This window comes from Pleuronectes platessa, chromosome 10, assembly GCF_947347685.1.
Source record: "Pleuronectes platessa chromosome 10, fPlePla1.1, whole genome shotgun sequence".
Taxonomy (NCBI): Eukaryota; Metazoa; Chordata; class Actinopteri; order Pleuronectiformes; family Pleuronectidae; genus Pleuronectes; species Pleuronectes platessa.
This window is the reverse complement of record NC_070635.1, coordinates 27240735-27258239: the sequence shown is the minus strand read 5'-3', so window position 1 is coordinate 27258239 and position 17505 is coordinate 27240735. Positions and strand designations below refer to the sequence as shown.

At 41.4% G+C, this 17505-nt stretch overlaps 1 protein-coding gene across 8 annotated transcripts in view; it reads right to left on the bottom strand.

Moving 5' to 3' along the window:
- Positions 1-8747: 8747 nt before the first annotated feature.
- The window catches only part of cep192 (centrosomal protein 192), a 63882-nt gene continuing 55124 nt past the window's right edge, over positions 8748-17505 (bottom strand). For all 8 annotated transcript variants that reach the window (XM_053431888.1, XM_053431887.1, XM_053431885.1 and 5 more), the window contains 2 exons: positions 12280-12338; positions 8748-10064 (listed from right to left, as the gene is read on the bottom strand). In XM_053431888.1, coding sequence (XP_053287863.1) covers positions 9932-10064; positions 12280-12338 — 192 coding nt within the window. In that variant the 3' untranslated portion in view covers positions 8748-9931. The remainder of the gene's footprint in view (positions 10065-12279; positions 12339-17505) is intronic.

Here is a 17505-nt window from a genome sequence, read left to right as displayed (position 1 = left end):
CGGCTACCAGCAGCCCCATGTCTCAGGACCTGCTGTTCTGGCACCACTGGAGTTTGGGGCCTTTGCTGAAGCTCTAGTTTTATACTGTATTTAATATCACATTAATATCACAAGACCTCAACTGCAGTTCAAGCATCTGAGTAACCGATACAAAGACCAGGAGTAAGACAGACACTACTCGTCTCTGCCGATGGACCTACTACATGGTTACAAATATCTTTGTTCTACACTCCGCGCCACACCTTCATGGCGCGTGGAGAGAACACGTTGGAGAGACGCCCATATTTTAGAGTTACCTTTTAAACCCAGTTATATTGTGTTTTGATAGTTTTGTATGTGTTTGTTTGTTTGTTTAACTTGTTTTAAACCATTGACTTGTTGTAACTTTCTTTTTATTGTAGACAGGTGCTGTGGCCCGAGGGCGGCTACCCAATTCCTGGTGGTGGGAGTTATTCACGACCCGTTTTGTTTGGTGTGCTATGTCACGGGTGGTTTGCATTATTAACCCCCCCCCCCTTTTTGTTTGGTTCTCGTTGCCGCAGTAGAGGCCGATTTATAGTCGGGTTTTACGCACGCATGCATTCACGCAAGACACGCAACACGCCCCTCACGCAGGCCACAGGGCTTGTGATTGGTCTGCTTACTACATCCCGTCCGGAGTCTAGTTTCCGGTTTCAGGCCCCATAATGCGCGGAAATCACGGAAGATTTAGAAGAACGAATATGGACCAAATAGATGAGCACTTGGCAGAAGAGATTTAAAGTATGACCACTTGTATAACCCGTCACTGGCTGGCCGATTTGTCTGCCAGAAATAGGCTATGAGGAGCCGGAGTGGCGACGTAAATAAACAGTCGACGAAGAAGAAGAAGACGTCTCTTCTTTGTGTGTTTTGTCTTCGACAAAAAACGTTACTCCGCCTAGTGTTCTGGCGGTGAATTGCGTTACAACACGCGCAACACGTTAGAGAAGCATAAACCAAAACGAGTCCGTCGTCCGTACGTAACTCAAGTGTTTAGTTTGTTTTGTGTGTATATTGTGTTTTGATTCTATGCATTTTGTTTATTAAAGTAATTCCTTATTGATTTAAACGCGTCTCTTGCCCCACTGATTCTAAAGAACCTGTGCTGTCGCACACATTATACATATTAATATTCCTGAGGTGAAACTCCTCAGGTGGCGTTGTGGCAACCATAATTACCCCGCTTTACCACCTCGCTACATGTACATCAAATTTTTTCACAAAAATCCAACTGTTGTGTATTGACAGCCTAAATTTGTCCCTTCACGGATTTTTTTACGCCCCCTTTTATGTTCTGGCTGACCTTGTTGCAAGCATCCGTTCTGTGTATAAACTAATACAGGTTTACGAGGTGTACTCATTATTGGCCTGATAACAGAGTGAGTACACAACACAAACAATGTTTTTTTTTTTTTATTTAAGTGTACAAATGGGTCCATTGTCGGTTGTGTAGCCCAACCTTTAAGCAAGTGTCCTTTCTGTAGCTTCTTCAATCCAGAGAGGATTACTTTAAAAAAGCAAAACGTAAATGCACTAAAGTTTTAACATAACATGACATTTAACTGTCTAGCGATGCGCGGCGCCAATGTGAACAGCACAATTGTGTAACAGGGCGGCGGAAAGGAGGCGCCTGGCTTTCCTTGGCACGGCGCTTCCTCGTCTTGTGTAAACCGGGCGTTCGTCTCCAAATGGGACATGTACTCATTAAAATGCACTGGAAAACCTGTCATGTCAACAGAATCAGGTCGTATCTCAGCTTCTGGATTGAGAAGCCTCTGCGTCAGACGGAAAGCAAAGAGGATCCCCCATCTATGTAGTCTCCTGCTGAATACATGTTCCTGACTTGACCCCTTCCCCGAAGTCCCTTTGCCTTATCGTCCGCAGATCCATGGCGGCCACATCATCATGGATTACGATCTGTGGATCGCGTATCAGGGATCGTAAGGGTGGATCTAGTTTTTCCTTACTCTTGTTGAGGGTTAAGGACGGAGGATGTCACACAATGTTAAAGCCCTATGTGGAAGTTGTGGTCTATGGCCCCAGTGCAGTATGCATCAATAATGAAGAGACCACAAGCTAACATTTCAGCCTTCAGCAAGAGATCTGCCTGACACCACAGCGCTCAAATATGTCAAAGACTACCACCATGAGGACACACAGGCTTTTATAAGTACACGCACGCTACTCACACATACAGAGGTATGGATCAGACATGTTGACACTCAAGCTGTGTCATAACAAATTGTACACAGTGTGGCATCACAAGAGGATGGGTGCTAGAGGGGAAGTATGTGCCTCTCCGGGAGTAGCTACCACGTCACAAGATGGCTGCCGGGAGCACTACATCTCCCAGAATGCACCACTCGGGGAAGTGCCAATGCCTCAGCCCTCATTAAAGCTGGAGCTAGGCCTGCTTGAGACCTGGCAGAAACTAAGTTGGGAATGATCCACATGAGGAGCAGGTTTATGGAGCCTACGTTTACCTTTTGATGAACTCTTATGTTTTGTTTCTTGGAAGATTTTTATTTGTTAACTAATGTGATGGGAATCTGGAGATAAAAGAGGCTGGAAACAACAAAGTTATCTACGTGTATTTAATAAGGGGCTTTCTGCAGAAAGGATCAACACACCGAGAGTCCTAAGGATCTCAGAGTGAAGATGGAGAACAGTCTTATTCATAGATCTTATATAGCAGGACTAAGGGCTGTCCCTCTGAACCAATCCAGACTGGTTCCATAGGTGGGGGAAGGAGAGGAGACTAAACACAACAGCTGATTCACATCAGTGATCGGTGATAAGAAGACATACACATGTAGAATCGAGTATTGGGCAGAACTACGACAAATTAAGGGAAGAGATACTGAGCCACCAGGGCCTTAACAAGTTCAGTTTGGCTCAACGGTTCCATGAGAGGACCTTTCAAACAGGGGCAACCCCCCGGTCACAAATGCATGAGTTGACGCGAGTAACAAACAGGTGGCTTGACCCGGGAAAAACAGTCCAGCAGCCATTGTAGATATCCTTCTCATGGACCGATATCTAAGAGGCCTGCCGTTTGAGGCTAAAAAAAGTTATCAGCCAGCAGAAGCTAACACAACCAAGCAGTTAGTAGAAGCCGTAGAACAGTCTCAGGCACCCATGGATATGCTGCGTCTCTCCCGGAAAGAACCAACAGCTCTGGCTCCTGTTCGGCGTAATGGAATCTGCCACGGAGTAGCTCAACAGGGTAGTTCTCCTGCTAGCTCACAGAGAAGAGTGCTTAACCTGTTTCAACAGCAACAGGGATCCTCAAACCCAGAGCCTCGTCAGTGCCTCCACTGTGGTCAAATAGGCCATCTCGTGGCAGTGTGACAAGCCGGACGAGCCAATGCCAACAGCTGCATCCTCCAGCAGTCTGCAAGCAAACTTTGCTGCTCTCCTTGCTCGATTCGGGAAGTGCCCAAAACCTAGTCCAGGAGTCTGTGCTGGAAGCATCACCTCTTGCTCAAAGTGAACACGTCCCGGTCGTGTGTATACATGGGGATACACGTGAATATCTAACCGCCAGGGTGAGGCTGAAAACTACCAAAGGCACATTTAATGTTGAAGTGGAGGTAATCAAGTCCCTCCCCCGTCCTGATCGGTAGAGATTGCCCAGCCTTCTCCATGCTGTGGAAAGAGGCAGGAAAGAGGCGTATGCAAGAACCACGAAAATGTAAGTTTTCAGTCACAAAAGTTTACAAGTCATGGGTCAATCCTTACCAGCCATGCGATTCCCTATCTGTTGTAGCTCAAGATTTTGCAGCAGACTCCGGTGGGGGGGATTGAGAACCGGAAGAGATGGCCAACTAAGAGCTGCAACCGGGGACAAGTGACGATGAGGCCGTGGACGTTGAAGCGAAACCCCCACTGAAAGGTCAGTTTGGAACGGCCCAAATACAGGATCCTACCCTAAATAATGCTCTAAAAAATGGCTTAACTCTTTCATTCCCTCACTTCGCAGTCAAGAATGGTCTCTAGTATCAGGTCATTAAAAGGCAAGATAAAGTAGTGGAGCAACTTCTTGTACCAAAACCTTACCATCCCACGGTTATGCAGTTAGCTCATACGCACATACTAGGGGCTCACTTGGGTGAGGAGAAAACCAAAGAGAGAATATTGCAGAGGTTCTTTTTGCCAGGTATTCACAGGGAGGTAGAACATTTCTGTCGCAGCTGCCCAGAGTTCCAGGTCACCGCTCCAGAACCAAGGCACAAGAGTACTCTCATTCCCTTACCCAATAGAGACTCCTTTTGAAAAGATGGGGCTGCATATTGTGGGTCCACTACCCAAGAGTGCTCAAGACCATTAGTACATCCTTGTCCTGATGGACTACGCTAATGCTAGACAAATAGCAAATGAGCTATTCCTCTTCAGCAGTAGGGTAGGGATACCAGAGGCCCGCAGAAAAGTGATTGAGGAGGCGGTGAGCAAGATGTTGGAGTTGAATGTGATTGAAGAGTCAAAGAGTGCCTGGTCAAGCCCTATCGTCCTGGTGGCCAAGCCTGATAACACAGTACGTTTCTGTAATGACTCTAGAAAGCTGAATGCTGTGTCTGAATTTGATGCCTACCCAATGCCTCCTGTTGACGAGCTCATTGAAAGCCTGGGTAATGACTGGTTCATAACTACTCTTGATCTTACCAAAGGCTATTGGCAGGTTCCGTTGGCAGCAGAGTCAAAGGAAAAAACTGCCTTCACCACTCCGGGAGGGCTCTGGCAGTGTCATATGTTGCCTTCCGGTTTGCCCGGAGCACCTGCAAGCTTCCAACGCTTAATGCAGTGGTTCTCAAAGTGGGGGGCGCAGACACTCTCCAGGGGGGGCGCAATGTCACAGACAAAAACAAAAAAACACGACCTGTCACTGGTTAGTGAAAGCTCCCTCAGTGGCAAAATGCAAGGGGCTGGACGTGCACAAACAAATCAAATACTGTTTCGTTCCTTATCCACCAATCAGAAGAGGAGTGTTATCATTTGAACGCGAGTTGCACGTACGCTTCAGGGTATAAAAGTTAGCGCAGGCATGGTCATGCCGCTGACATTGCGCCTCCCCCCGGAGAGTGTCCGCGCCACCCACTTGGAGAACCACTGCATTAAGCGTTGGAAGCTTGCAGGTGCTCCGGCCAAACCGGTTCAGGAGTCACCGGAGAAGAAAGAGGGTAAGGTTAGATTCATTAGATCCTTTTTCAGTTATATGTATAGGTGTGTGTTGTCATTGAACTGTGCTAATTGTACTGATTGTGATTACAGCTGATTGAAGCGGGACAGATGACATGGATCCATCCTTCCACAGCCAGGAGCTCTCCGACCTGTGTGCCACACTTCAAATAAGAGCAGAAGCTACACTGCATCTCACAGCTACACACCACAGACGTCTATGCACTGGAGAAGATTCCGACAGTCCTACAAAGAACATATGAACCAGAGGCTGCAAGGAGACTTTTCAAGCTTCACCTGAGTTTTTCACTGGCTAGGCCAGTTTTGTTTGTACAATATTTGGGCTTTATGTAAATAAAGCTTTGACTCAAAATATACCTTGTTCATGTTTTTTCCCTGTACAATATGTTCAACATATAACATCAAGCATCACACGAATGAATGTATAATCTTCATTAATTGCAGTTCTTTTGGTAAAGGCTAATATATATTAATATAAACATAATTAGTAACAACTATATATACAACCTACGTGTGTACTGCAATGAAACAGGGTGACCAATAGCAGCAGATCTACCAGCCGATCAAGTGACTTTTCTTTTCAAGAGTCTGTGGTTTCCTCCAATGGTGAATCGAGAGAAGCTCTGACCAGCGGATTCACTCTGATTCATATACTAATTCGATCGCACCTTCGCTCCGCGGCCCCCCTGGCGGCTCTCCCCCTTCTATCTATGTTTCCGCCCTTTACCAACCATTATTGTCGCTGGTGAACGCGGAACTGCCTTGGATCAGGTGAGTTTCAAGAGGTTTCCTTTGACGGAAATTCTGCTGTACCGTAATGATCCCGCCGCAGGTTCACCTTCAGAAACTTTGTTACGAGTTTAACTTCTTCTAGAGGTGACTGTGGCTAAGGGGTAGAGGGGTCATCCTCCAACCTGAAGGTCGGCAGTTCGATCCCCAGTCTGACCCATCTGCATGCCGAAGTGTCCTTGGGCAAGATGCTGAACCCTCAATGGCCCCCCATAGAATGGGGGAATGTAAAACTGTACTGTAAAGCACTTTGAGTGGTCATCAAGACTAGAAAAGCGCTATATAAATACAAAACCATTTACCATTAGAGAGTCAAGTTTGATCGTCTTCTAGGCGCTCCACCAGGGCCGTGACCGACTCTGGCAGGGCTGATCCGAGGATCTCCCTAAACCATCCAATCGGTAGTAGCGATGTGTGTACAAAGGGCAGGGATTTAATCAATGAGAGTCATTTCCCATCCATTAATTCCATTTAGAATTACCCAGGTGCTCATGCAGGAGCTCGGTTAAACTCAGTCTTTATTAGTCTGTCTGAAATTTGGCTGTCAGCAAAACTAGAATTGTCCAGTGATTTTTTTCTTCTCTGTACTAGCACTGTCCAGGCTGTTAACAAAAGAGAAACTCTTATTTTCTGTGCCTAGAACTAGTTTTCCTTTGCTGAGGGAGACCTTTAAGGCTGAAATATGCTACTCCTTTTCATTTATGGTTCTCCGAAGGCTGTGGGTGCTGAAAACAATTCACCGCCTGAACAGTAGGTGGCGCAACGGAAGGGTCCACGATTGTTTATTAACCTCCTCCCGGTTTTCCTAATACACAGTAAACGATGGCAACTAACAGACAAAGTCTGTTGATGGAGCTGGAGATGCTTGACATGGAAGAGGACTTGCTTGGCACGAGCTTAGAGAATCGTAGTTGACTCTGAACACGCGTAGTAAAGACAGCGGGTTTTTGTGCTGTTACCACCACCGCAGCTTGCATGGTGCATGCTAGCGCCTTTATGACAGGGCGTTATAACCGTATGTGACCGTACAAACATGCCGTTAGTGCTCTATCCAGCCACCGTTAGTCGGACAACTCCGCTGGCTTAACACACTTGTCACATTTATCGTAGAATCGTAGTTGTGTATGGGTTTTTCTGTGCTATAGGGAATGAAACAGGAAGATAGCCAAGGGCTATCCCTAGGCTCTCCGACATGCTGATGTGTAGTTAGAAAATCAGAGGTGCACGAAGAGCTCTCCGAGGTGCTCGGAGAGGGCGTTCCACAGTGGTGAAGCCGTTCCCATGTGTCCGTCTCCGTCAAAACGGAGTAGCATATATTGGCCTTTAGTATCTCATAATTATGAGATACTAAGTCATAATTATGTAATACTATCTCATAATAATGAGATAGCAAGTCATAATTACTAACAGGAGGTCACAGTTCAGGTCCTAAAAGTATTTAAAGCTTACTTACAACAATTAGTTATTTTTCCACTATAATTCTTAAACCCCTGCCTTTTGTGAAAGTGATTATTCATTCACTTTGTACCGGTTTGTTTATCTGTACAAGCTGTTCTCTCAGTTCTAAATTAATTCCCACGTGAAGTTGTTTGAATCGAATTTTTAATTCATTATCTGGCTTTCATGCTTTCACATTAGACGGTCTTTATGAGACAGTCTCTCTCTCTCATTTCATCTTTAATATAATACACCAACAGTTCATACTGCATGGTGTTATGCACACCATGAGAAAAATAATGGTGGTTTGATGCCGTTCTTTATTATTAAGTTTGTTTAATAATGAATGTGTTTTTTTCAAATGTTTGATTTACTGCTCTTTGCTTTTATCATCCTGTGTAAACAAGACACTCGTAGAAAAGAGTAAGCATAAAGACGCAGTAAAGCCAGATTACCAGATAAAGCACAACTGTTTTGGGAGAATACGGAGCTGTGTAAGAATAATATCTCTCATACAATACATCAGGGGGAATTTCATGTTCTTGTCCAGTTTTATTCCACAAATTGTCCTCATATTATTCTGAGCTGCAGCAACAGAATAGGTCTGGGTGTCAAAAAATAAAAAAACAATCTTTGCACGATTAAAATGCAGCAAAATATATTATTGTGTTACTTATTGTGGTCGACTAACCATTGTTTGTAGGAGGTCATTTTAAAACCACAAATTTAACGTAGTTGTTTGATTCATGACACAAATATAAGTTCTCATTTAATATTAGCTACTGTACCATTAGGCCTGAGGCACTGGAGGCTCTTTTTTAGGGACCTGACTAGTCAGTAGGGCTGTTGGCAGGTTTTGATCTGATCTGATGTTACCAGCTCCAGAAGCAGAATTTGCAGTTATCGGGGTAACTTCAGCTATAATTAGTTCAGGGCTTGTTGTCCTATAGCCTGTTCACCTATTGGGGTAAATGACCATGGTATAAAGAAAAAAAAGATCCCATGGAGCTTGGTGTGGATTATTAGAGGGTCTCTGAGGAGGATATTGCAATGATTTTATTTTGTTTGTAGTTTATTTGGTAATGATTTACCAATATTGTTAAGTATGTGCTGCTCAGCTTAAAGACATGCCAGTTGTTTTCACTGATCTAATCCTCTTGTATAAATAATGGCTGAATGAATTGACAAAACACACAATAAGATATTTAAAGATCTTTGAATTCTCTAGCTTTTGCATTTAATGCATTTCTTTTATAATATTATTTTTCCTTTTCCCTTTTTGGAAGAACTGGAATAAGCAAAGCTATTTATCACAGGTTTTATTTAAAATGTGTACACATAGCAATATATTACATGATATACTATTAATAGCATGTAAAAATTGTAAATTAATGAATGAGAGGATAGCTGTCAGAGCATGTTGAGACAATATACTGCCTTCATATAAAAATTTAACCACTACAGTGTTAAGTATAAAAAAACATTGTTTTACATTGCCTAAATGTTGTCTTCTTCTTCTGACAGAAAAATGCCACATCTTGGTTTAAGTGCACCAATATTTCCCCATCTAGCTACAAAAACAATTATGGATGTGAATCCAATGCTCATATGCATTTTTGGTGATTTGCCCCAGCGCCAAAAGAGTTAACTGGGAGCTATTAACACTGTTATACCATGGTAACCCCACTAAGCAGGCATGGCAAGTTGCTGTACAGAAAACATCCAATTCAAGCAGAAAATAACAATCAATGATAATGACTAAATCAAGTATATTTAAACTTTTTTTCTTTGAGGTTTTTTGGAAGTCGACACATGTTTCTGACAAATGTCACTATCCAGGTGGGCTCTGTGTGACAAGGAGCCTCATACACAGAAACCCCACAAGCACAGAGGAAAAAGAAGAAGAATCCCCTGGGGCATGTTGGAGTTAATACAATAAATTAGGTTAATTCTTCATGCTACTTTTAATTGATATCTATGTAAATGAATTGCAACATTAAATTCCTGAGTGACCAACTTAAAAAAATCCCCTATATATCCCAGCTGGTACTGGTTCTGTTTGACAGGCCGTGGTGGCAACAATGCTCCCATGTGACGCAAGTAAGGGGTTAGGCAAATATCAGTTTGTGAATCAAGTGACAGGAATCTTAAAAATTCTGAGTGTCGCAGACTTATTATAAGCCAGTTAGCCCAAATTTTTCTGCTTCAGGAACAATCATATTCCATGGGCCACCTGATGACACCCGAGTCTTATCAAGAGGCAGATGTTGGTAGCAGATTCAAAGTCATTTCCAGGTAAACAGTTCACATCTTTAAATATGAAGACAGGGAATGGTTTAAGTTCAGGCTTCCTTTTTTGGGGATTTTGTGCAGTTTTATCTTCACCCATTTCTCCCCTCTGTGCCCTGATGAACAGTACCGGGATGAGCATCTATCCAAAACCGACCAGTCAGCATGTGGGGTTGGTTGAGGATGGTAGATGGTGTGGTCAAGGCATTGCCTCACCTATTAGCTGAATAACAAGACTTTCACTTGTTTCTGACTTGATGAGCAACAAGCTGGCGTGTCTGCCTGCAGTGCTCGGCCTGAACTGGATGGGTAGCTTCAAATAGTGCTGTGATCTAATGTGTAGAGGAGAAAAACAACTGTGAAAACACAATCAACTTTAACACACACAAAACAGTAAAAGCATGAATACACAACACAAACATGTACTAGTGCTGTCAGTTAAACACGTTATTAACGAAGTTAACAAAACCCATTTTAACGACGTCAATTTTTTTTATCGCAAGATTAAAGCAGAGCTGCCAACTCTCAGGCTTTCGCCGTGTGACACGCGCTTTTGCATGTTTTCACACGCAGTCACACTACACATCCAATCTATCACGGCAAAAAAAAAACGGATCTTTGAAAATAAAAACTATGACTAAATCTATTTTAACTTTCGTTGACGAGACGAGACAAGACGAAAATGTTGGTGGTTGACTAAGTCACAATCATTTTTTAAAACATCATCATATCAGGCCGTCATGGGTGTGTGTGTGCTCCCAGATAGCGCACCGGTCCGGGGGCTCCGGAAACAGTGAAAACACAGAGTTTCTCTGGTCTCAGCTGCTCAGAGATCAGCGCCTCAGCGTCTTGATCAGAGCAGAAGCTGCAGTTGGTTTCTACCGATCTTCAGTATCTGTGTTCGCCTCCAGTCTGACCTGCTCTCGCTTTTTGTTTTAATATTTCGCCAACGAAAATTTATATTTTTAAGCTATTAGGCTGCGGCTATATGTTTTTATTTATTTAAAAATAGTGTACTTCTTATTTCATACATTTTCCACAAATATGGGGAGGACTCAAATAGCCCTACAAAGTTCTGTGTTTAATTTATTTCAAAGTAGGCCAACACTTGCCTATGTATTTTGTTTGTTTGTTATTTCGTTGCTTGTCTGTTTGAGTAGCTGGCTGAAAGCAAAGAAGTAGTAGGCTTACCTTTTATTGGTGACCTAACTGTTACGATTCATTGTTTCTGAAATAAGAGGCCAGACTGCTATGTTCACAGCCAACTTGAAAAAAAGAAAATATTAAGCCATGGTTTAACTGCACTATAGGCTGAGTCCTTGTTTACCTGAAATGTGCACTTTATAATTTTATTTTGTACCGCCCTGTTTGGCAATGTTGTTTTTCAATAAAATAAAACATTTGCATAAAGCAAGACAATCCACTTTCCCATGTTGATAAGAGCATTAAAATGGAAAAAAAAAATATGGAAAAAATATAAATGAAGGGACATTTAGAATAGATAAAAATGTGCGATTAATGTGATTAATTTTGAGTTAACTATGACATAAATGCGATGAATCGTGATTAAATATTTTTATAGTTTGACAGCACTAGTATTTACACATTCAAATCAAATCGAATACTCAAGATTGCACTGTATGAATCATGAAATGAGGCTATGGCTAAAATAATAATCTTAATTACAATGTACTGTAAATGCAAATCATCCATAACAAATAAACAATAACAAGGGCAGCATTGTGTTCAGTCGGGTGGACATGAGAGTGCGTGATACAAAGTTCAACATGCTGGGGTCACCATACGTTCAGAACAAACTCTCAAAACACACAACAGGCAAGGTTCAGGTTATGACGAAAATCTCCAGTAGGGCTGCTCGATTAACCGAAATTTAATTGTGATTTCGATTATGGGGTCAAACGATCTCCAAACTACTACAATCGAGTTGAAATGATTATTTGCAAAATTTTTGGGAAAGAGACGCGCATGCGGAAGTCAGTCCTTCCCCCAAAGCATCCAACGCGGCCCAGCTGACTGGCTCTCACTCTCAAGCAGCTGTAAAGTGAAGGAGTTGTGTGTGTGGTGACCGGTGGTATTTAAAAACCAGCGCGAGTGGAAAATGGCAGAGGGAGGGCAGGCCCGTTCGATCGACAAAAAGGGTAGAAAAGGTTCTCTTGTATGGGAACATGTATGGCAGCACCACACAGTGTAGCAGCCGCGCAGCGTTCATTCACTAGCGGGCTGACGCCTGGCTGCTACCCCAGCGTTTGAAGTGAGGGTCAGAGAAATCTACCTTTCGAGGGCTATAGAGCCATAACACTTGGCCCTACTCCTCTGGATTGGACCATAGATACGGAGTTTTATGAGAGAAATCAGTGTGGAGCCATCTCTGACAACAAACGGAAAAGTGTATAGCAGTAATAAGATAACACAAAACAGAGCTCAGCAATAATTACAAAGACGAGTTAAAGTTCCTGAAACCAGATTTTCAGTGGGCTGCTATCATGAATTGGAGCTTCTATCAGGGATAATAACGACTGGACTCACCTCAGAGAATATTTCGAATGCTTGATGTGGAATGGCTCCTTAGTGTTTACAAATTTCAGCTGCAAGACAATTAGAGAAGCAAGACATCAAATATCAAACCCAAGCACAGCGACAAATGTTAGTTTGTTGTTATTACATTTCTCATACGGGATGAATTAAGTAAATCATGCAAATTTCTACTTGCAACTCAGGGCTCCAGACTGCCACTATTTAGTTGCATTTTGCGACTGTTTTTTTTTTACTTTATTTTTATTGGAGAAACACAAACATTCCTTGACAACATCACAAATTATATATGACAGCGCTAAAGACAAGAGGAAAAAGAAAAAAAAAAACAAAAAAAACTTGGGGCCCAGAAAGTTGAGTAATACTGATTAGTGAAAAATAATAAATAAATAAATGGACAGTTAAGACATTCCATCATACCATAGGAGTCCCCTCAGTTAGAGAGGTATCCTGCAATAGGTAGCCACCTCCTCACAAAAACATCAGACCTTAATTGTAATTGAGCAGTTAAAGCCTCCATTCCATACACCTCCTTCAGCTTCTGTTTCCACTGTGCCACTGTAGGTGGGTGTGGATTCAACCATTTTATTGTCACCATTTTCCTAGCAGTCATCAAGAATATATGTAACAAGTGCTCTTGGTCTCTTGTGTACATGCCTTCAGGAGTTAGATCGAAAAGAAACTGACTTGGGGTGAATAGTATATTAATTCCCAAAACTTTATCTATCTCGCTCTTTATCCCCTTCCAAAAAGGAAGCATCATGGGCAATACCCAAATATGTGTGAGTGGTCGCCAACCATTCCACATCGTCTCCAGCAGTATATTTCCGCTGGATTATCTGCAAATTTGGAGACCACGGAGGGCGTCTTAAAGAACCTAGTCTTCATCTTCCAATCAAACTCCTTCCACATGTTACTATTGATACCTTTATGACATCCAATGCACATTGTTTCCCACTCCCCATCCTCAATTATAATATTTAACTCCAGCTCCCATTTGTTTTTAATATAAAAAGTGTTGTCTGATGTATCCAGTAACAGATTTCTGTATATATGGGAAACATGCTTTTTACTGGGTAATGATGTTTAGTTATATTAATAAAGTAAATTTCCATGTTCGTTGGAGCATTTTTTATTATATTCCAATCTGCATGGTTTGTAATGTAATTTCTTATCTGAAAATACCGGAACATATCACTTTGGGGTAAAAGGAATTTGTCTTGTAGATAGGAGAATGGCTGTATACCGGTGTCACAAAGCAACTGGTCAATAACCCTCAGGTTTCTGCCTGCCCACCTCTTAAAAGTGATATCTGTTGTTGAGGTGGGGAAATATGGATTTCCATTAATCTGCATAGCCCTTGAGACGGCAACTGATCCTGTAATTTTCTTCTGGACTGCCGACCATACTTTCAAGGTGTGTTTTACCCATACATTTTTTATTTCCTATTTCTTCTGGGACTGCTTGTTTAGAAACACTAACGTGGATAAAGGTATTGCTGGCACTGAGCTCTGCTCTATGTTCACCCATCCCGATTCTAAGTCATTGTTAATCCAAGCTACCACTGCTGTTAGTTGTGCTGCCCAGAAATAGTATTTTAAATTAGGGAGGCTAAGTCCACCCCTGTCCTTCCCAAGAGTGAGCGTTTTAAGTCTCACTCTTGGTCTCTTATTTTGCCATATGAATTTAGATATGAGCTTGTCCATCATATTGACGGCTGATGTTGGGATCCCGATTGGGAGAGACTGAAACAAAAACAAAATTCTGGGAAGTAGATTCATTTGAACAGCTTCTACTCTACCCAGAAGGGATAATGGTAGCACATCCCATCTTGCCAATTCATTTCTAAATGTCCCAAATATTTTTTTATAATCCGCCTGGTATAGCTGTGTTACCTGGGGAGTGAGTATGATCCCTAAATATCTGAAACCCTGTTTAGATCTGCGGAAGGATACTATATCATCAAGCTGACTAGGCCATGTCCTAGACACCATCATTGCTTCTGATTTACTAGGATTAACTTTATAACCGGATACTAAACCATTTTCATTAAGATTTTGTAGGAGACCCGGGACTGATTGAACGGGATTTTCAATAAACAATAATATGTCGTCCGCATATAGGGCTATTTTATGTTGTTCTCCACTCTCATCTCTTATTCCTTGTATAAGGGGGTTACTTCTAATCAATTCCGCAAGGGGCTCAATACTAAGAGCGAAAAGGGCTGGCGAAAGCGCGTCCCCCTGCCTTGTCCCCCTTCCCGGATCACAGAAGTCGGAACATTGGCCATTAATTCTAACTCATGACCTCGGACTCATATAAAACACTTTAATCCAACTCAAAAAGGTTTCATTAAAGCCCATATGAGCCATTGTTTGCTCCAAAAATGTCCAGTCCAGTCTATCAAATGCCTTCTCAGCATCTAAGCTAAGAAGCATTGATGGAGTCTTTCTACCAGAAGCAATAGATTGTAGATTTAGAGCTCGTCTGACATTATTAGTGCCCTGCCGCCTGGTTATGAACCCCGTTTGATCAGAGTTAACTAATTTCCGGATGTGTCTCTGTATTCTATTTGCCAAGATAGAGGTCAGGATTTTTAAATCCTGACATATCAGACTTATCGGCCAATAACCAATACACTGAGTGGGGTCTTTTCCATCTTTGTGTATAACTGTGATAATTGCCTCTGTCCAAGTTTTTGGGGGGTCCCTTTCATCCAGTGCATAATTATATACTCGACATAGAATTGGGTCTAGTTTGTGAACAAAAACTTTATAATATTCCCCGGAGTATCCATCGAGACCCGGGGATTTACTGTTCTTTAATTTACTAATACTATCTGTTATTTCCTGCACTGTTATGGGAGAAGACAACATCTCAATCTCATCCTGTGATAATCTATTCAATTGGATCGAGTCCAAGAGTTTTGTTATTTTCTCCTCCTTCCCTATCAATTCTTGACCTTCATATAATTTTTTATAGTATGCCGCAAACGCCTCTGCTACTTCTTTCAGTTGGGAGGTAATTCTATTTCTGCTGGGGTGTTTAATTTTAGGTACCACATGGTTCGATTGAGCTTTCCGTAACTGGAAAGCCAATAACCTACTTGCTTTATTCCCCATTTCATAATATTTTCTTTTCACAAATCTAAGCATTCCCTCTGCTTTATATGTGAGTAAATCATCTAATTTTTGTCTCTCCTGTTTTAATAATTCTAATGTATTATTTTTCCTTGAAACTTTGTGTTCTTTTTCTAACCTGATAATTTCAGTCTCCAATTCAAGTCTCCTGGCTTCCCTTTGTTTTTTTATTCTCGATGTAATTTGAATAATATGTCCCCTCACAACAGCTTTGGCACCATCCCATAAAGTACATGGGGTAACCTCTCCGTTATCATTTATATCAATATAATCTTTTATCTTATCACGTAATTCCTGTTGGATTAAGGGGTCATTCAATATTGAGACATTAAGTCTCCAGTATCTGAATTGTTTTTCTTGACCTAGATTTATTTTCTTCTTAATGGGACCATGATCTGACAGTTTTTTTTGCGACTATTTTAAGAGAAAGTGCGACAATTTTATAAACAGTGGAAATTACAAATATGCCCTCCATTTTTTGGGGTTTAAAAATCATTATCATATAGGCCATCACATTTAATACCAGGCACGAGCAAGAAACTGGGTGTGTGCACTCCCAGACTTATCAGACTGGAAACGAGGTTGAGTTTACAAAGAGTCCATTTTATAAATGTTTTATTTATTAAGGATATTATAATAGTTTTAATTCTAATTCAATTGTAATACTGAATATTCTTAAGAAGGGAATTGCTCTTTGAAAGGATGTACTTGCAGGATTATGTTCTCATATAATTTCAGTGGTATGAAATAGTTTCAACAGTATGGCAATAATATTTGTCACAATAATTTCTGGGACAATATATCATCCAACACACTTTGTTATCATGACAGGCCTACCTCAATATTTTACATCATGCAAAGAGTAAGAGGTTTCCTTTCACACTTTACTGCTTTAGTTCTCTGAGAATGTCTTTCATATTCAAGCAAAATTGGTATTGTACAATGAATTATCCCAAACAAAATCGATATTGAATGGAATCATATCGAATCGCGACCTTGTGAATTGGAATCTCAACCCCCTAAGAACCTGATTGGCCATCCCGTGTTGTGGTGATGTCAATCATTGTCTAAAGCTGATTGACACCTGTGGTTCTACAACAAAACGGAAGCAATGCGGAGACCTAGAGGCTGGGCTTTGTATAAAACTCTAGACGCCTTCCATCTTGAAGCAATACAGGAAGTAGTTCCTTGGCTCCACCAGTTAAATGCTGTCACTTCACAATGGACTTTCCTCATCGTGGTCACTGTAGCAGCCCAGCAATATTCGCCTGAGTTGAGGTAGGAATTCTATATTTTAAGGAATCCTTAAAGATGTCTCCATGAATAAGAAACAAACTGGGAGAGTTCTACAGTTTCCCACTAAATGAAGTAACTTGAATACCTACTTTTAATAACTGAATGAAGCTGGCATTGTGTACTGTGCAGTTTTCTTATGTGCTGTTGATAAATATCTGCACTTTATGCTACACTGTAAAAATCGAATTTGTAGTTTTATTTAGAATAAAATTAATTAAATGTTGGCTATGTCAATCAATCATTTTAGATCCACAAAGGGAGGAGACTGAACCTAATGATAACCGTGCTAAATGGGATTGCAGCAGCAAGTTCATCCTACTTTTGCTGCACCTAAAGGTATTTATAATCAAAACATTTATCTTACTCTCTCTTACTCCCACTTTGTAGTTTGGCTTTCTTGATGAAAATTGTACTAACTTGATTCTTGTTGTTCTGGGTTTGTACCCTCATATTTAAATGCACTTATTGTAAGTTGCTTTGGATGAAAGCGCCAGCTAAATGAAATGTAATGTATTAATATCTGTAAAACAGTTAAGATGGGAAAAAAACAGTTATGTGTTGTGTTGCATGTCGCAACAAGTGGTGCGTCTTGATTTTGTGCTGGTGCTCCTAAAATTTTCGGTACGGAGCGTCAGTGCTACCAGTGAAAAAAGTTAGTGTGGAGCCCTGCGACCCCATCCCATCTAGAAAAGCGAATGAAAGTAATGGAAATAACTTGTTAGAAAACAATTTGTGGTAACGTAAACGCTGAATATGTGTGTATACACTGTATTTCAGCTTCTGC